This window comes from Rhinopithecus roxellana, chromosome 19 (genome assembly GCF_007565055.1).
Source record: "Rhinopithecus roxellana isolate Shanxi Qingling chromosome 19, ASM756505v1, whole genome shotgun sequence".
Taxonomy (NCBI): Eukaryota; Metazoa; Chordata; class Mammalia; order Primates; family Cercopithecidae; genus Rhinopithecus; species Rhinopithecus roxellana.
In genome coordinates this window covers 65,562,284-65,583,346 of record NC_044567.1, presented here as the reverse complement: position 1 = coordinate 65,583,346, position 21,063 = coordinate 65,562,284, and the positions used below count along the sequence as shown (strand labels likewise).

General features: G+C 38.7%; 1 protein-coding gene and 1 non-coding gene across 14 annotated transcripts in view; both read right to left on the bottom strand.

Moving 5' to 3' along the window:
- The window catches only part of NCOR1 (nuclear receptor corepressor 1), a 192,674-nt gene that overhangs the window by 98,840 nt on the left and 72,771 nt on the right, over positions 1 to 21,063 (bottom strand). For 8 of the 13 annotated variants that reach the window (XM_030923270.1, XM_030923273.1, XM_030923279.1 and 5 more), the window contains 6 exons: positions 19,939 to 20,111; positions 18,315 to 18,405; positions 13,686 to 13,864; positions 12,838 to 12,892; positions 11,989 to 12,090; positions 1,065 to 1,192 (listed from right to left, as the gene is read on the bottom strand). In XM_030923270.1, the coding sequence (XP_030779130.1) occupies positions 1,065 to 1,192; positions 11,989 to 12,090; positions 12,838 to 12,892; positions 13,686 to 13,864; positions 18,315 to 18,405; positions 19,939 to 20,111 (728 nt within the window). The remainder of the gene's footprint in view (positions 1 to 1,064; positions 1,193 to 11,988; positions 12,091 to 12,837; positions 12,893 to 13,685; positions 13,865 to 18,314; positions 18,406 to 19,938; positions 20,112 to 21,063) is intronic. The other 5 variants (XM_030923280.1, XM_010387753.2, XM_030923272.1 and 2 more) reach the window with 1 other exon arrangement.
- Positions 12,447 to 12,551, bottom strand: LOC115894983. Its single transcript, XR_004055198.1, has one exon. It is a non-coding gene; the product is annotated as a U6 spliceosomal RNA (small nuclear RNA).

Genomic DNA, 21,063 nt, shown 5'->3' with positions numbered 1-21,063 from the left:
ATCAACTTAATCACGTAACTATTAGATGTCTCTAAAATTTCGGCCAGGTGTGGTGGCTCATGCCTGTAATCCCAGCACTTTGGGAGGTTGAAGCAGGTGGATCACCTGAGGTCAGGAGTTCAAGATCAGCCTGGGCAAAAATGGTGAAACCCCATCTCTACTAAACACACAAAATTAGCGGGACGTGGTGACGCGCACCTGTAATCCCACCTACTTGGGAGGCCAAGGCACAAGAATCACTTGAACTTGGGAGGCAGAAGTTGCAGTGAGCCGAGATCGTGCCACTGCACTCCAGCCTGGGCGACAGAGTGAGACTGTCTCAAAAATAAGTAAATAAAATAAAATTTCAGCAGATTAAATTTCATTATTTAAAAATTACTAGGCTGGGCACGGTGGCTCATGTCTGTAATAAAAGCACTTTGGGAGGCCAAGGCGGGCAGATCATGAGATCAGGAGATGGAGACCACCCTGGCTAACGGTGAAATCCCGTCTCTACTAAAAATATAAAAAATTAGCTGGGTGTGGTGGCAGGTGCCTGTAGTCCCAGCTACTTGAGAGGCTGAGGCAGGAGAATGGCATGAACCTGGGAGGGTGGAGCTTGCAATGAGCCGAGATCATGCCACTGCACTCCAGCCAGGGCAACAGAGCGTGACACTGTTGCAAAAACAAAAAACAAAAAAAAAAACAAAACAAAAAAACCTATAATTTTGCAGCAACTTGGATACAACTAAAGGTTATCATCTTAAGTGAAATAACTCAGAAACAGAAGGTCAGCTATCACACGTGCTCACTTATAAGTGGGAGCTAAATAATGTGGACACATGGATATAGAGAGTGGAATAATAGACACTGGAGATTCAAACAGGTGGGAGGATATGAGGGGGTGGGTGAGGTATAATGGGTATAATGTACACTATTCAGGCAATGGTACACTAAAAGCACAGACTTCACTACTATGCAATATATCCATGTGACAATTGTACTTGTACTCCATAAATCTACAAAACTAAAACTAAAATAAAAATAAACATTTAACTTATTATATAACTAATTATTTAACTCACTTGGAGTCTTCTTTTTCATCTTTTTCTTCTTCATCTTTCTTTTCTTCTTCTTTTTTTTCTGTTTTTTCTGCTTTATCCTCTTCTTTTTCTTCTACTTTTTCTTCTTGCGAGGGTCGGGCAATTTGCTGCTAGAATCAACCATCATTTGTAAAATTGAAAGGCAACAGAAATAGCTCCTTATAGTGTGATAAATTATGTCTATCCAAAAAAATTTTAAATGATTGTTAGTCATTTACCATGTAACTGGTGACCGTGTGTTAAAAACCAGTCTAGAGGTTTTTAATGTATTCTATACGTACTGCTTAAAGGGTCTGACACAGACACAAATGCTCATAGCATCTGGACCCATGAGAAAGTGAAAATGTTAAGATTCTACTTGGAAATCTGGGGTTGGTTCTCTTTTTTGGCAACCTCCACATCTAATCTGTCACTCAAGCATTTCAATTCTACCTTAAAATTTGCTAACCATAAATAATTTATCATGTTTTAGATACTTAATATGTTTCCAATTTTTTCATCACTATCTATAATGCTGTAAGAAACATCTTTATGCATTTATACTTTTGAGCTAAAGTCTACTTAATGGAATAGTAAACAGCTATTGTCATTACTAAGACTGAAGTAATTAGGAAAAATACTAAAGATATAATAAAGTGAAAAGAAGTAAAATGCTTAAATATTTCTAAGCTGAGCAGTCAGATTAGGAACCCTTTTATCTCTGATGTCTCATTTGCAAAACCTGTGACTCTAAAAGAAAAAAGTGAAACTAAGGGTGCACTGAATGCTACTGTAGTCCCCACCATATCAGGAGTTTCTCTTTCTGTGGTTTCAGTTACCTGGAGTCAACTGCAGTATGAAAATGGGTGACTACAGTGCAGTATATATGAAAAAAGACCACATTCATGTAACTTCTATTACAGTATATTGCTATAATAGCTCTATTTTATTATTTGTTACTTATTCCTTACTAATATACAAATCAAAGTTTATCATAGGTGTGTGTGTATATATGTGTATGTATATATACATGTGTGTATATATATGTGTGGAGATATATATATATATATCTATATATAATAGTATATTAGGGTTCAGTACTATCTGCGGTTTCAAGAATCCACTGGGAGTGTTGGAACATATCCCCTGTGAATAAGGGGGAACTGCTGTATTTTGTTTAAGAGACAACATCTCACTCTGTCACCCAGGCTACAGTACAGTGGTGTGATCTTAGCTTACTGCAGCCTCAAACTCCAAGGCTCATGCAATCCTCCCACTTCAGCCTCTCAGGTAGCTGGGGCTACAGGTCTCAAACTCCTGACCTCAAGTGATTCTCCCACCTCAGTCTCCCCTGAGTGCTGGGATTACACGCACGAGCCATTGTGACTGGCCTACATTTTTATTTAATTCAGAAATCAAGACCGTATAACCAAATTAAAACAGAACTCCAACACATCTTTACAGCACAGCAGGCTGGCCCGTGCACACCTCCCTCCAATCCAAATCATGCCACATCATCTTCGCTGTTCTGGACTCACCTAAACACACCTAGCACTTGCATAGCTTTCTACCCTTCCCTTGCCTGGTAAAGTCCCACATAATCTCTACAATGCAGATCAAAATGCTGTATCTCCTATGAAGCCTCTCTTGATTTCCACAGAGGAACTCTGGGCCCACATCCTTCCCTCTTCACCACAGCCCACACCTGCTTGTAGCACTGTCACTAGGCAGCTTAGTGCCTGCTTATCAGCATCCGTCTGGCTCTCTGTGCCTTATCATCTCATCAAGAACAAGAATCCAATCTTACTTCTCTAAGCATCCCCAGCTCCCAGGAGAGTGTCTGGACCATGATGATAGGTGTATGCGTATGTTGGATAAAACAAAAATCAAATTCCTTTATTCTGGTTATCTGAAAAGTTTTTACCTTCCAATCCTGACCGTTCATTCTGATCGAGGCTAATGTCAATCTTGCCTCATAGTAACTCTACCTGTCCTCTTACCTGTTTTCACCAGACAACGTGGAAGTAACTCATTAATTTTAAGAAAAATTTCCCTTAATAGTGCTCCAAAGTCTTCTACTTATTCATCAAAACCAACACTTAGCTTTTTCCTTAAGATAACGAAGGCCTTATTCGCCTCCCCAAAACAAGTCCCACTCACATTATGCCTCCTTCTAATCCAAGGGGGAAGGAAAGAAGAAAATGAATCCTTCTTGGTCCACTTCCAGAACACTGCTGAACTGTGATATTTTAAAAATAATTCCTTTTTCACGTTTCATAAAATCTCCCTATGTCGACATTCTCTTTTGGTGTTATGGAATGACTTCTTAAATATTCCCTAGAACATATAAGTGATTGCATCACATGGCTCATTATGCCTTGACATTATTTTTCAGATTTCAAAATGCATGTCAATGGCTTTTCTAACACTCGCCATTCAATCAACATAACATCTCACAGTTAAAACACTTTTAGGTCATGTCCATTAAACTCCCACATGCAAAATCACAACTGCCTCATCGGCAGTGGGCACTGCTTTGCCTCCTAGATCCTAAAATCAGAAAGTCTTCTCTCCAACTACAACCACCCATCGCACGCCTTCATTGTGGCTGATCCTGCTTTGTCCTCATCGTGACCTTCAAACCCTTAGTCTATCAAATTTTCACAGGCCAGTGAGAACTGTACCTACTATTGTACTTGCTAAAGCATTTCAGTACCATGATTCCTTCACTTGCTTTATCTGACCTTACTAACTTCTCACCCTGGTTAACTGCCAGTTTCTCTTTCTTCTGGGTATTTATTGCTAGAGAAAACTGATCAATCACGGAGATTTTAAAATTTAAACTTTCAAACCATGAGTAGGTCTGCTTTATAACTGGGCAAGTTTTATTCTGCTCGGACTCCCTGGGACACTACAGTGGTCACAAGACCTGTTTAAATGCTAATAACCTAACCCTGCAACCAATGTAGCACCCATGTGTCAATCTGAACCAGTAAGATGGCACAGGAAGGACAAATCATGTCTTCTGCCTAGCAAGTGAGCTGTGTAACCCAGAAAATGGTTTATAGCCTAAAGATACGATAAGGACATGTCAACTCAGCAAAAGGTAAGGAAAGAGATTCAGTATCCCCTTAGACTTGGGTAACACATGCTAATCTTATTTCCCCAATACTTTTCTGCCTCTAATGCCAATCAGAGCTTCAAAGTAATCTCACATGTTCCCTGCTGTCTAAAATCCAGCCAACAAATAACTTCACTCCCCTTTCCCTGGTGCTAGAGAATAAGAAACAACTGCAGCACCTGTTTAAACCAATCAGTGTAAAGAAGGCAACAGCTCCTGGCTCTGCATAAAGTGTGGAAACGATCCAAAGAAATGGACAGAGTTGCTGGATAAGAGTCTAGAGAAGTATTTGGCACCTGTCCAGTACAACTTCTCACCACTCTGTATACTAATCAGGCAGTGGTGAGCGGAAAGGAAGTGCAGTCAGCAGCAACTGGAGGACCTCACCTTTGTGTAATATGCATAAAGACCTATCAAAACAACTGCCACTGACATTCAAGACAGTAAGGAATTACCTCCAATTTAAACAAGAGATGCTTGGAACTACTACTTTTGTTTCAGGCAAATCTGTAAAGAGAAGTGCCAATCAATCCACATGGTCTAGGATGAAGGTTATAAGTTACATCCCTCAACTCTGCAGGGTGGCTGGAGCAAGAGGTCCACCCCTTCAAAAGAAACCCTTCTAAAAGTTCCCTATACAGACACAAATATTCTCAATGGCTCGTTGTCCAGGTTTTTCCTTTTCCCCCCTTCTTTAAACCCAATACTTGAGAGTCAATAAAACAAGTTTAATTCTGTCAGGAAGTTAATACGACATGAAACACTTCGGTCAAATAACAAGCTATTCACTATGAATGAATATTCTAGAACACATGTAAAACAAAATGAAAATTCAAAGAAAAAAGTAAAAGTTAAGTGTATTTCTTTTCTTTTTATTTTATTTTATTTTTATTGTGAGACAGGGTCTTACTACGTCACCCAGGCTGGAGTGCAGTGGTGCAATCTCGGCTCACTGCAACCTATGCCTCCCAGGCTCAAACGATCCTCCCACTTCAGCCTCCTGAGTAGCTGGGACTACCAGCGCACACCACCACACCTGGCTAATTTTTTTGTAATTTTTGTAGAGATGAGGTTTCATCGTGTTGCCCAGGCTGGTCTCAAATTCCTAGGCTCAAGCAATTTGTCTACCTCAGCCTCCCAAAGTGCTGGGATTATAGGCATAAGCCACCGCACCTGGATTTTTTTTTTATTTATTTAAAGACAGGATCTTGTTCTGTTGCCCAGGCTGGAGTGCCGTGGCACAATCACGGATCACCACAGCCTCGATTCCCAGCCTCAAGCGATGTTCCCACCTCAGCCTCCTGAATAGCTGGGATTACACTATAGTGCATGCCAATGTGCCATGCTAATTTTTAAATTTTTTGGCAGAAAATCAAATTTTTCAATTTTTTAACTTTTTGTATAAATTTTTAAATTTTTTTGTCCAGGCTGGTCTCAAAACTCCCAGGCTCAAGCAATCCTCCTCCCTCAGCCTCTCAAACTGCTGAGATTACTGGTGTAAGCCACCATGCTTGACCTGGTAAGTGTATTTCAACATAACTTAAGAACGGGATTCAGTTTCATCTGGGTCCTCTTTGGCAAGATCAAATAATAGTTTATGCTGAGATTCATTACTACTATATATAAATGAATATCTAACTATATATATATATGCTAATTATATTTGTTAAAATGTTCACATTTTTAGAAAACAGAAAGACAAGTTCCCACTCAGCAGAAAATAAGTTGCCAAAAAACTAAATTACTAAATTTAATAACAAGCAGCAATTGTAAATAAAAATTTACAAGAGGAAGAATATGAAATACCATTTCACCACTGGACAATATTTTCTTTAAAAATATACTTCAGGAAATAAACAGAAAATACCTTAAGCCTATCTTATCAAAACATATTAACAATTAGTGTTCCTAAGCCAAATGAATTTCAGACTAACTTCCTGAAGAGTGAAAGCTGTCAATCACCAAAAAACAAGACTATGGTGATGGCAACGAAGATAACAGTGGCTACCATTTATTGAGCACTCTCCGTGCCTGACTCTGCACTCCAGGTACTTGACACATATACCCAGTTCTCATTAACCATGCAACCTAAGTATTATTGTCCCCCCTCTCATGAATGTGGAAACCAAGGCTCACCAAGTGAAAAGACCCACCTAGAGTCACATAGCTACAAAGGGGTAGAGCACTCTGGGGTCTAAAGCTCTTGCTGATATAATGAACTTTTTAACTTGTCTAAAACATTCTTTTGATCTAGTGACTAGCTAACAGTTCAGACAGAAATTCCTCCAATTTCAAAATTGCTATATTTACCTAAGTATACGCTTCTGAATACCGTTAGGGAATAAAAATATGCTGGCATAAAGGGGAAAATGGTGTTAGTATAAAAAGAAGGGCACGAGTTCCTGTGAAAAGTAATCAAGCATTTGGAAATGAAGAATATGGTTTATAACATGACTTGCTTTACCGCAGGTAACTAGCAAGTACCACAGTAATGCTACCCGCACAGTGACAGACTTACCAGATGGCAATTCATGTTGGAAAAATGCAGCATTTACTAGGGGATGAAATTCTTACTGCTAGCAAGAACAATGTACACAGAATCAAACTATTACGTAGGGCATAATCCTAGATCCCAAATAGTAACATTCAACAGTGGTTTTTGGCTTCCAATCTCCAATATGTATTCACTACTTCAACAAAAACAGAGAGAGAACCACACTCACTCTCCATGGAATGGTAACAAGCTGAACTATAAAAATGGGTTGGGGCAGTCTCTATCAGAATTTGGAGAGAGAAGTTAAAATTCCTGCCAATAATAACCTCTGAACACAATTTTAACAAAAATATAAATATGTCTCATTTTCCTATGAGTCTAAGATTAAAACTCTTTTTCAGAGTAAATACTACACAAGCTTCCCTATAGCAACAGGTTTTAAAAAAATCAAACTTTGCAAACTTAGAATCTATCAATAGCAAACTATACTTTTTTTTTTTTTTTTTTTCTGAGATAGAGTCTTGCTCTGGGATTCTAGGCATGAGCCACCACGTCCAGCCTGGCTTTTCTTGCTTTCCTTCCTTCCTTTTTTCCCTCCTTCCTTCCCTCCCTCCCTTCCTTCTTCTTCTTTTTTCCTTCCCTCTCTTCCTTCCTTCCTTTTCTTTTTCTCTCTTCTCTCTTTTTTCTTTATTTTCCAGACGGGGAGGGTCTTGCTCTGTCACCCCAGGTGGGAGTGCAGTGGCATGATCTAGGCTCGCTGCAACCTCTGCCTCCCAGGTTCAAGTGATTTTTCTTCCTGAGCCTCCAGAATAGCTGAGATGATAGGTGTGCACCACCACTCCAGGCTAATTTTTGCATTTTCAGTAGAGACAGGGTTTCAGCATGTTGCCCAGGCTGGTCTCGAATTCCTGACTTCAAGTGATCCACCCGCCCTGGACTCCCAAAGTGTTGGGATTACAAGCATGAGCCATCGCGCCCAACCACAAACTATACATTTATCTGCTGAATAAAAAATACTTCCTATAAAAAGGAGGCTGGGTGTAGAGTATAGGTAATCAAACTCATATTGATAAGATCAAGCATAAACTTCAGCAGAACTCTAAAGAATCTTTAAGGAAACATGCCATAATGGCTGTGAGATTAGCTGAGCTAAACCCTCCTAACTGGAGCTTGGTTACATAGCAGAGAAGCAAAGCGATTTTCAAATTATTTGGATCTCTGTCTCCACCAGGGTAAAATCAAGAAAGGTGATACACAGATTTTGAAAATCTTAACCTTGCAACTCAATTCTGTTTTTAAAAAGAAGTATTTCTAAACTTTTTTCTATATAGCAAATTTTCTATCTTTAACCCAGAACTTTTTCCTACACTCCAGACTTAGACTACCCACTTTACTTGGACATCTCATTTGGATGTCTGCTTAGACACCTAATAGCTATTTCAAATTCAGCCATGTCCAGATTTCCCCTCAAAACCTGCTCCTCCTTCAGTCATGCCCCTATCACAGCAAATGGCAACTCCATAGGTCAAAACTTGTTTTCCTTGATTATTGTCCTTCCCTCATCCCCACAATCAATCCATCAGCAAAATCTCGTGGTTTTACCTTCAAAAGTACATCCAGAAACTAATCCGTTCTCCCCACCTCCTCACTGTAGCCTAGTCCAAGCCAATGGGATTACTAAAACAAACTCCTAACTGGTCTCTCTGCTTCTTCTCTTGTCTCCTTACAACCTATTCTCAACAGAGCCACCAGAGTAATCATGTCACAACTGAAATCTGGCATCACTCTTTTCCTCAAAACCCCAGTGGCTTCTTCTCTTACCTGCTATTAGTTTCAAAGGCATTCAATTTTACACAGAGAGCCCTTAAACTAACACCATCTAATTTCTGAAAAGCTGCCCCTCTATTTTGACACAAATAAATGGAATAAGTATACAAACAATTAAGAAACAATGATAAATTTGGTGGCGTGAGATGATGTTCTAAATTCATCATTTAACTCACACCTCTCCCAAATGCCCAGTGAAACAACCAGAGAAATGTAAAACTGGAGGAAAAATCTTCAACGTAATAACTTAAAAGCCCATGAGGGCAGGGCTAGCCTACCAGAAGTGCTGACCACCCAAAACTGAGCTTACTTGGAGGGAAGCAACCTAAGGCTCAGGTCAAGGTGAGGGTGCACATGGCAAGTCTCAGATCTGCAAATACATTCTGAGACAGCTACTTTGAAATATGCGACAAGAATGGACGGAAGAGAACACCGACACGGCTGGATCTTAACAAGGATCAGTGTGCCACAGAGAGGAGTGAAACTATGTCCCAGACAACTTCAGGACAGAAACGGCTGTTTCAGAATAACAGACATCCATGCCCCACAGAACTTCCTCCTAGAGCTCTCTCCTCTATCATTATGGGCAACTGGCTGCTAATCTGGCAAAGGTTAAGGTACACTGGATAAGTATCACCTTATCCCCTCACATTAATGTAGGACTGAACATGTTAAACAGTAACATATATAATTTCTAAAAATAAAGTTATGAATACTATTTGGCAATTAGGAAAAAAGCTGTTAAAAATGTGCAGTTGAGGCTGGGCATAGTGGCTCACGCCTGTAATCCCAGCACTTTGGGAGGCTGAGGTGGGCAGATCACGAGGTCAGGAGATCGAGACCATCCTGGGTAACACAGTGAAGCCCTGTTTCTACTAAAAATACAAAAAATTAGCCGGATGTGGTGGCAGGTGCCAGTAGTCCCAGCTACTCAGGAGGCTGAGGCAAGAGAATGGCATGAACCCGGGAGGCGGAGCTTGCAGAGAGCCAAGATCGCGCCAATGTGCTCCAGCCTGGGTGACAGAGCGAGACTACGTCTCGAAAAAAAAAAAAAATTGCAGCTGAAACTTGTTTAAAACATAGACTGTCCCTATGATCTCTAGCTAAAAGGGTATTACAGGACCTTGATTCCACATTCTTTAGGGGAAGCAGGAAGAAAAGCCCTGGCAATATTCTTCTCTCTGGTGGAATAGTGCTTCCTATCTCACTGTCAACACTCAATTTATTCCTTTTCTGTCAGTACATCTTTATGAAGCTTGGCAAGCATCCATCCTTTGTCTTATGGTACTGCACCCATCACTGTACAAAAGTATGCCCTTTATCCTCCCTTCTCTGATCCTCATTAGCCCTGCCGACCCATTTCATTATTCCACTTTATATACAAATTTTAAAAACAAGGTTGCACTTGTACTAATGCCACTTCCTCACCTTCTATATCTTCTTCAACTCTGTGTAACCGTGTTTCGGCCCCCTCACTAATCCACTGAAAATCCATGTCTAAGGCACCTTGGCTTACTCAACCTCTAGCAGCATTTTACACAGTGGACTCATGAAACACTCTATAGTATTCAAAATAAGAAATACTGTTTCCAAAGAACATGTAATCACATCATGTGGGGTGGCGGTGTTCTGTGGGAAATAATGACCCAGAAAACATAAAAAGGTTATAGCTGTGCATACTGAGAACTGGGTCAATAACCTGTATCTGGTAACCAGGGGCTATCAAACGAAGAAAGGGAGTAAGACCCCATCCCAATTAAAGGGTGGCTGAGTGGGAACGCCTGAAGAGATTTAATAATGCTAATGAATAGTTGCAATGTCGGAGCTCATGCATGCAAGTCTTTATTGTAATATCTATCTGGGTGTGGACAGCAAAAGCCTCCATATTAGCTGTGATGATGGCAGTAGCACAGCAGCCTCTCTGGTAAGCACCTGTGAGTGATGGCAGCTGCTGATCAGTTGTTTTGGGGAAAATCATTTTGAAATTACTGAATTACAACTATGAAAACTAACCTTTTCAGTTTTGTACTTGTGGAAAACTACCTTTAGTAAAAGTATCTTTTTTATTTTTTGGAGACAGGGGTCTTGCTCTGTCACTCAGGCTGGAGTGCAGTGGCACAATCACGGCTCACTGCAGCCTTGACTTTCCAAGCTCAAGCCATCCTCCCACCTCAGCCTCCCACGTATTTAGGACTACAGGCATGTGCCATCACGCCCGGCTAATTTTTTCTATTATTTTATAAAAAACGGGATGGGTCTCACTATGTTGCCTAGGCTTGTCTTGAACTCCTGGGCTCGGGCGATGCTCTGGCCCTCACCTCCCAAAGTGCTGGGATTATAGGTGTGAGCCACCATATCAGGCAGAAAAAGTGCTTTTTAGAAATTAAACTATCTAGGTTGGGTGCGGTGGCTCATGTCTGTAAACCCAGCAACTTGGGAGACCGAGGCAAGTGGATCACGGAGGTCAGGAGATAGAGACCATCCTGGCCAACATGGTGAAATCCCATCTCTACTAAAAATACAAAAATTAGCCCGATGTGGTGGCAGGCACCTGTAGTCCCAGCTACTCGGGAGGCTGAGGCAGGAGAATCGCTTGATCCTGGGAGGCGAAGGTTGCAGTGAGCCAAGATAGCACCACTGCACTCCAGCCTACCTAGGTGATAGAGCGAGACTCTGTTTCAGAAAAAAAAAAAAAAGAGGCCAGGCGCGGTGGCTCAAGCCTGTAATCCCAGCACTTTGGGAGGCCGAGGCGGGCGGATCACAAGGTCAGGAGATCGAGACCATCCTGGCTAACACGGCGAAACCCCGTCTCTACTAAAAAATACAAAAAACTAGCCGGGCGAGGTGGTGGGCGCCTGTAGTCCCAGCTACTCGGGAGGCTGAGGCAGGAGAATGGCGTGAACCCGGGAGACGGAGCTTGCAGTGAGCTGAGATCTGGCCAGTGCACTCCAGCTTGGGTGACAGAGCGAGACTCCGTCTCAAAAAAAAAAAAAAGAAGAAGAAGAAGAAATTAAATTATCTAAACTCCACAAATGAAGTTAATATGAAACAAAATCAGGTTCCCAGGATTTGTAAAGAATCCCTAACCAAGGTGCCATGTTGTATATCTCTCCCTTACTCTACCTGACCCCTCCTCAGATAAACAGACTGGCTACAGATAGTGTATTAAAAGTATTAATGGTTTCATATTTAATTACATGATTATTGCTGACACTGAAATGCATGACTCAGATGACAGAAAGGTATAAAACTTTTCTAACTAATTTTATCACACTAGAAACTTAAAGTATATTTGAAATACAAGATATAATACATTAAATATATATAAATATATATAACTTCAAAATAATTACAACATCCTCATTAATTTAACAGAAACATCAATGTTTAAACTACACACTAAGGGCAGGACTTCTGTTGTAACACTTTCTGCTTGCCTATTTCCTCCAATCCTGAAATACCTTCCATACAGTAAGAAAACACACCTGGTTTCTGCCTCTCCGTTTCCCATAATTCCTTCTGACTAGAGCTTTATAATTCTCATTTTTCTTGGTTAAATAGTAATATAAAACACAATCAGGAACACTCTGTAAGAAACAAAACAATTATTTTTGAGGATCCAATGAAATAAATTTTTTTTTAAATTAAATATTACTTTCAAGGAAAATCTCTGGTATTCTCAAAGTACAAATTAAAGAAAAAGAACAAGATACTCTGCTAGCATTTTAAGGCATATCTAGGCTCTAAAACTATTTACATTATCTACTATTTTAACAGACAGTTACAGTTGCTAATCCAAATTATGTGAAAGATGCCAGGAACTATCAGAAACATTCAAATATTTTCTTATTAACAAGTAAATTCCCTTTCTGCTTACATATATGTATAAATTTTAAAAATGTCTTTAAATATTTTGTTCAAAAACATTAAAATCAATTTTATATTAAATATAGAATGATTCACAAATTTGCTTGTCATCCTTGTGCAGGGGCCATGCTAATCTCTTCATCGCTCCAATTTTAGTATTATGTGCTGCTGAAGCGAGCACAAGACTGATATTTTAATAAGAAATTTAATGAGGCTCTAAAAGCATTGTAATCTATGTGTTTTCAGGGAAATAAAAATCAGGTCCTCTTTCATTAACCATTTAGTTCTGTGTTCTGTGTTAAGATTTCTGTTATAATTATAATTATCACTGTATTAATCACATGAGACTCTTCAAGGTCTTTTTAAAATCGGTTCTAGTTAACTACTCATGTGTGTCAGAGCACAAGAATTTCAAAGTAACAACCATCACAAACCTACAAACATTCCCAATGCAAACCATGTCTTACCTTCCTCTCCAAGTACGATGCAATTAGTCCAAAGTTTTTTGGATGCTGGATAAACCTGAGTGAAAACGAAAACAAAAACACACTCGCACACAAACATTTCAGCAACTAAAAAAGAAAACCTGGAAAAAAAAATACTATGTATAGGCCAGGCGTGGTGGCTCACGCCTGTAATCCCAGCACTTTGGGAGGCCGAAGCAGGTGGATCACTTGAGGTCAGGAATTCAAGACCAGCCTGACCAACATGGCAGAACCCCATCTCTACTAAAAATACAAAAATTAGCCAGGGATGGTGGCACATGCCTGTAGTCCCACCTACTCGGGAAGCTGAGGCAGGAGAATCGTTTGAACCCAGGAGGCAGAGGTTGCAGTGAGCCGAGATCACAACACTGGACTCCAGCTAAAGCGACAGAGCGAGACTCCGTCTCAAAAAAAACAGAAAAGAAATACTATGTATAGGGCTTTCTAACTGCCAATCTGAGGAACAACTGTAGAATTACTGGAGACTTTTAAAGGGCACAGATTTCTGGGCACCATACACCAGGAAATGGTTGGTCTATGGTAACACACAGAAATCTGTACTTTATAAAAGCTCCCTAAAAGTTCAGACAGCACCCAAGTTTGGAAACCACTCTTAACATCACTTCATAACCCCACTTCTTATCTGTTACCTCTCTTCCCACCTATAAACTTACAGGAAGATCAATATTCTCTACTTTTCACAGTATTGATTCAAACACCAAAATAGGACCAATTTTTTGTGAAAACAGTTCAATTTACAAGTAAATGCCAAATACTTTTTACTAACTTATGTAGACGTCTATTAGAGAATAATTTAAAATATAAATTACTTGTCCTTAAAGATCTCCTTTTCATGGTCAGTCCAAACATTCATAAACTGCCTATCTTTATAAACTTTCATAGGGTCCTCCATAAGCCCATTCATGTTAATGAACTTGACTCGTCTTTGTTCTGCATCAAACATCATAGGTGGAATCACAGAGAGCTGCCGCATTTGTTTCTCATTATTCTGGAAAAAAAATACAATTTACTTAGAATAAAACATAAACTAGAAATTTAAGGAGGGCCATGGACCAATGCTCTTAATATATACTAAAAACCCATGTGTGCAGTTTAATAACAACAGCAGTGTATACCACAGCAACTAACATATGATAATTACTCATATGTCTAATAAATATTCACTGTATGAATTACAGAGGCAGAGAATATCCATGTCACTTTTTAAATAATCCAATCCTTTGAGAAGAATTCTTTTCTTAAACTAAGCTGATACTTAACATAATAAAATTTTAGACCTGGAAGATAAAAAGTAATGTCAAGTTCACTGAAGTGGTGACCTTATGGAGCATTTAATTATCATATTAGTCTCATTTTTAAAAATCTCAACATCATTTTAGAGAACTTCTACCGTCATATTAGAGAATAAATAGAAAAATAAGCAAACAGGCATCAAAATTTAAGTCAGTGATTTTAAGTTACACTCACTTTACTATTAAATGCTTCTTGCTAATTTTACATCATCTTTCCACTGAAAATTTAAGGCTGTTTTTCTTAGAAATGAAGCTTGTTTCAACTAAAACATTGTAACACATGTAGAACTTATTTTTTCCAAAGTTTAACTGAGGAAATTTGTAAGTACAAACTTCTATTTAAAAACTTTTACCCAAATTACAAGTATTTACCCAAGTATAAGAAAAGGTATTTCCCTAAAAATTTTCCTCATAAAAGTGGATACTGCCTAATAGTCAAGTCCTTACACAGTCTCTAATTTCCTGGGACACTCTCAATCACTTTGAACACTAGAGCGTTTAGATTGAAATTACACATTAGATTGAAATTACCTCAATACATAAACTAATTTTAGATGCTTACAGATGTTTGCTCATGGAATCAGTCAAAGAGCAAATAAAGAAATTTAACAGAGATTTACTTGTCATTGTAAAAATAATGGCTACATATTCCAAGAGCTGAATGTCATTTCAATCATATACTTTAGAGGTAATTTTAAAAGCAATATAGAGTAAGTGGTTATGTTTTAAAGCTCTTGAATATACTGCTACAAAACAAATGAAAAATTGCTGGGCACAGTGGCTCACGCTTGTAATCTCAGCACTTTTGGAGGCCAAGGCAGGAGGATTGCTTGAGCCCAGGAGTCCAAGACTAACCTAGGCAGTATAGTGAGACCCCATCTCTAAAAAATAATTTTTTTTAATTAGCTAAGTGAGAGGCCGGGTGGGGTGGCTCACACCTGTAATCCCACTCCTTTGGGAGGCCAAGGCAGGTAGATCACCTGAGGTCAGGAGTTTGAGACCAGCTTGGCCAACATGGCGAAACCCTGTTTCTACTAAATATACAAAAAGTAGCTGGGTGTGTTGGCATGCGCCTGTAGTCCCAGCTGTTTGGGAGGCTGAGGGAGTAGAATCACTTGAACCTGGGACGCAGAGGTTACAGTGAGCCAAGATCGTGCCACTGCACTCCAGTCTGGCTGACAAAGCAAGATGCCATCTCAAACAAACAAACAAACAAAAAGTTAGCTGGAAGTAGTGGTGTACCAGTAGTCCCAGCTATTCAGAAGACTGAGGTGGGAGGATCACTTGAGCCTGGGAGGTGGAGGATGCAGCAAGCCACGGTCACACCATTGCACTCCAGCCTGCGTGACAGAGTAAGACCCTATCTCCTATCTCAAAAAAAAAAAGAGAAGAGAAAGAGAAAGAGGAAGAGGAAGAGGAAGAGGAAAAAAGAGGAGAGGAGAGGAGGAAAAAGAAAAAGAAAAAGAAAAATCCACTTGTCCTGATATTATGCAATATTATGTGCAATACGTATTTAGGGCTTGAGATAAAATTTAGCAATGATAACATCATAAATGTATTCCAAAAGAAGTACATCTCCGGGAATCTGGACACAGTGAAGCTGGTGTGCTCCGGAACACTGATAACTCAGAGGTGTCTCTAGAAATGGCTAAGATCCTGAAATCACGTAACAATGCACTGAAAAGCTCGAGTGTGGGATATACCTCTGTGACTAAATATTGTAATTGCCCCTAAAGGGTTATGTATTTCAATGCACCAAAAATCACCTTGGAATCCTCTCTTTGGGAAAGGAGAATATCAGAAATAAGAAAGGAAAGAAAAACTACCTGTAAAAGTCTATTTTGATCAGTGTAAGAACAATCTGAGAAGTAATATGGATCAAGGAACTCTGAGATATAGTTTATACAGTTCTCTACCTCCTCCAGGGCTAGTTTAACTAGAATTCTGAAACACAGTAAGTTATAAGAACATACTATATACTTTTATTTAGTTATGAATGCAAAACAGGGTATCATAATCAAATACTGATAGAACCTTACAACATATATCAACACAAAGACAAACTGTACAAACAGGCTATTTTTTCATCCTAGAGGAAAATTTACTGCAAGTAATTTTTCATGAGATCAAGCAACTTGACAGTTTAATTCACCACTGTATTCTCAATGCTTAAAGGAAAGTTTGGCACATAATAGGTTATAAATATTTGTTGAAAGAATAGACTTGATTGAATATAGATATGGAAAAGAACACACAGTTCCAGAGTCAGACTGCCTGGGTTGAGTATCTGGCTCCACTATTTATTAATTTGTGATCTTGGGCAAATTATTTAACTTGCAGCTGGGCTTTAGTTTCCTAACTTGCAAAACAGCCATTAATTATAGCCTCCACTTCACAGAATTTTCATAGTTTAAATAATACATATGAGGTGCTTATCACAATTGGCAATTTTAAGTAGTAACTACCCCTCAAACTCCCCCTCCTCAAAAAACCAAAGATGTAGTTAGTCCACCACAACCTAAACCAATAATACCCATAGAAAGAGGAGAAAAAAAACTGGCTAGGTTAAGTAGTAGTAAAGGGTACAGCAGAGGAATTCATGACACTGCTTTTTACTTCTAAATGTGCTAAGCAGTATATAAACAGGAATTTTACTTATCTAAATATTTCTAAATTATTCAACATTTTAGATTAAATCTACTTCACTTAATTTTGCAAATCGAGTATTAACTGTATATTTAAGTCTTCAAAAAATATATTTATTTACACTTAACATTTATTTTGAAGTATAAAGCATTGTAAAAAATATCTTTGATCATTACTTAAGGCCACTACTTCAAATAAACAAGACTCTTAGAATTTTGAGATGAGGTTTAAGAAAAGCCATATAGTAACAAACCTGCACGTTGTGCACATGTACCCTAGAGCTTAAAGTATAATAAAAAAGAAAAAAAAAAGAAAAGCCATATAATAAAATCAAAACTAGCAAAACTCAGTCAATACTAGATGGCTTTTGGAACAATCTTGAGAGTTTGAACACGGCTAAGAAGACTCAATGTTAGAAATGGAAATTTATTCTTATTCTGCGTTTATTTATTAATATTCAATTAAACATTAGGCACCAAGAACTCAAAGACAGCCTGACCCAAAGGTTTATAGTAACTGCACTCATGAAGACAACACTTTAGCTGATCATAAATATTTATTGAACAGAAACACAATAGAAATCAATGTAAACTGAGACTAACTAGACATTGAGTTCTGTTTTGGGAAAGTGAGTGGGGAAGCTTCACAAGGGAGGAAATACTGCTTTTGGGTCTGAAGATATATTTGTCAAACGTATACCTTGGTCTCTACTACCTGTGTCATAATTTTATTAATTCTGCTCTTTATACAGGCAAAGGAAATGCTTGAAAAACAAAGTAATGCCACTTGCTACAAAAGAATATCTTCACCTTAAAAATTAGTGAAATTTTTGTTTCATAGATGAAACATTCTTATTCATAGATGAATCTCTTCCATATATAAACTTAATCTCTATATTCTCATTCACCGGTCCCTTTCACTTCATGTTACCATACTTGTCTGGGACTATATCACCTGCATACAGATGACTCTGGTATCTAACCATCCCCAGTTCAACTATATCCCAGGTACACCTGCTAGACAACACCCTTTGAAGAACATACTGCCATTTGTAAAATACATGCTCCTTTGCCACTTTAGGAAAAGGCACCACCAGCTTAGTCCTCTAACCTAGAAACCAGGGAGTCACATTCTATTCTTCCTCTTTCTTATCTCCCACATCCCATCCATCTTGGCCTGTCCATTCTACCTTTCTATTACACTCTCCTACACATCCCTACAACTGTTGCCCTGACTCAGAACCTTAGTTTTATCCTAACAGCCTCCTCACTTCTCTCCAGGTCTCCTTGCTGCCAAAGCCATCTTTGTAAAATTCCAGTATGCTCATGTGAATGCCTCATTTAAAAACCCTTTAATAGACACCTCAAATCTTTGACACAGTCTAAACTTTAGCATTCAATAAAGTTCCCACATTTACATACAAATAAACCCTTAGCTCCTAGTCTACGGAGTTAAAATGCTTTAATAATTAACGAATTAACTTGAATTAAATTTTCTTACCTCCTGCTCAGAGAGCCCATCAATAATTTCAGAAATCTCATGCTCACTCCTAGCAATGGTGGCTGAAAGACCAGCTCCCCTCTGCCCAACTCTAAACATGAGGAAGAAATTAAAAATATATTTAAAGGCCTTATACAAAGAAGACATATCAATTAAATTAACTATAGATTACTTTTCTGAATGGAATTTTTTAACAACGAGAAGAAATGTAAAATACTATTGAATATATACTTTTAAGTAATATGTTTGTGTCACCTATTAACAACAATTTAAATGTTATGATTGGAGATTTGAAGGTTACATGTTCAAGTTCAAATGGCAGAACTAGTTAGGGAAAACTTCTGGAAAATCACAGTTACTGATGCCATTTCCATTTCAAATGGCAGTCTTTGTATGTCCTGTAGTAGACTTAGAAAAACACATGAATTGGGAGGCTGAGGCAGGAGAATGGTGTAAACCTGGGAGGTGGAGCTTGCAGTGAGCTGAGATCCGGCCACTGCACTCCAGCCTGGGCGACAGAGCGAGACTCCGTCTTAAAAAAAAAAAAAGAAAGAAAGAAAAACACATGAAACATTTTTAAAAGGAGAGAAAAAACTCAATCAACATCCCTCACAAAAATTTAATTGTGAGTTAAGGGGCTTCCATACATGACTCTTACGTGAAACAAAAAAAAAGAAAACTAATTCTTTTAAAATCTTTGTAAAATATCTGTTCACTAAAAGTAAAACAAATCATAATCTATCAAAGAATTTCTTAATTGGCCATCAACTGAACATAGTTTGAATATGTTGGTCATGAAGGACTAAAGGATATTTAGGTCTGTTCTTGTTCACTGTCATTTCCAAAGGATGTAACATTTTTAGGAACTTCAGAATTAATTTCAAAATAATCACATACTTAGATTCAACAGGACAATACAAAAAATTAAATTTACTAAGACACAATGTTTACTGGTTGATAATAAAGTTTTCTTTTCAACATAAAAGTTCTTTCTAACTTTTAAGTTCGTGGGTACATGCGCAAGTTTGTTATATAGGTAAACCTGTGTCATGGTGATCTACTGTACAGATTATTTCATCACTCTGCTGTTAAACCTAGTACCCACTAGTTATTTTTCCTGATCCCTCTTCCTCCTTCCATCCTCCACCCTCTACCCTCTGATAGGCCCCAGCATGTGTTGTTCCCTTCTATGTGTCCAAAACATAAAAGTTCTTTTTTTTTTTTTTTTTTTTTTTTTTTTTGAGGCGAAGTCTTGCTCTGTCGCCCGGACTGGAGTGCAGTGGCCGGATCTCAGCTCACTGCAAGCTCCGCCTCCCGGGTTTGCGCCATTCTCCCGCCTCAGCCTCCCGAGTAGCTGGGACTACAGGCGCCCGCCACCTCGCCCGGCTAGTTTTTTTTTTTTTTGTATTTTTAGTAGAGACGGGGTTTCACTGTGTTAGTCAGGATGGTCTCGATCTCCTGACCTCGTGATCCGCCCGTCTCGGCCTCCCAAAGTGCTGGGATTACAGGCTTGAGCCACCGCGCCCGGCCAAAAGTTCTTTATAAACTTTCTTCATGATCAGTTTCAAGAAACAATAAATATTTGAAGAAAAATATCACAGTCATTAAACATCTAACAACTTACCGCTGAAATCTTTCTTGCTGTTCTCTTTGTTTTCGAATTTCTGGAAACTGCTTTTCATAGTATTCCCTTGTTTTGCTTTCTTTAGCTTTCCTCCGAGGATTATTTTCTATTCTGTCCACTTTTTTCTCCCATGCCTCCATGAGCTGATCATAACGCTGGCAGATTTTTTGTTCCTATTAAATATCCGTAGCAAATTAATAATAATTAAACTAAACTCTGATTCTGACAAACCTAATACTTTAAAATAAATGCTACTTCTTAAGGTTAAGTCAGAAGTACATTTGGCTTATGACTCAATTGTGAATGAAAAGCTGAAAGAGGAGAGAGGAAAGGTAGCTCTGTTTCCTACTAAGATCAACACATAGAGCACAGGTTGGCTGGATATGTTAGTTAACATTAAGGCTATGCATATTTATAAACTACTTGACATCTACTATTAGTAGTAGCTGATCAATTACTTTTATTTTGCTTAAAACATTATGTTATTGTTGTCCCAAAAAAATGGAAAATTAAAAATACAAACATGTAAATAGTTCATAATCTGACCAATCACCCAAAGGCAACCATATGAACATTTTGTTGTTATCCTTCCAATCTGCAAAACAAACATGCATGCTTTAACGGTTCTATTGTTGGAGGTTCTGGTTGATTGACATTTTTTGCTATTATAAATAATGTTATGCAATAAACATTTTGACAGTATGAAAAAGGCAGAAAATGATTGGTTGTACTTTATCAAAAAAAGAAATCCAGGCCGGGCGCAGTGCCTCACACTTATAATCCCAGCACTTTGGTAGGCCGAGGCGGGTGGATCACAAGGTCAGGAGTTCAAGTCCAGCCTGGCCAATATGGTGAAACCCCATCTCTACTAAAAATACAAAAATTAGCCAGGCATGGTGGAGGGCACCTGTAGTCCCAGCTACTTGGGAGGCTAAGGAAGGAGAATCGCTTGAACCCAGGAGGCTGAGGTTGCAGTGAGCCAGGATCGTGCCACTGCACTCCAACCTGGGTGACAGACAAAAAGAAAAAAAACAACAGAAATCCAGTGAACTACATGATGAGAATTAATGCTTCTAGAGAAGTAATTAAATTATGATACCATTTTCTAAATAGAGAAGAAAAGAC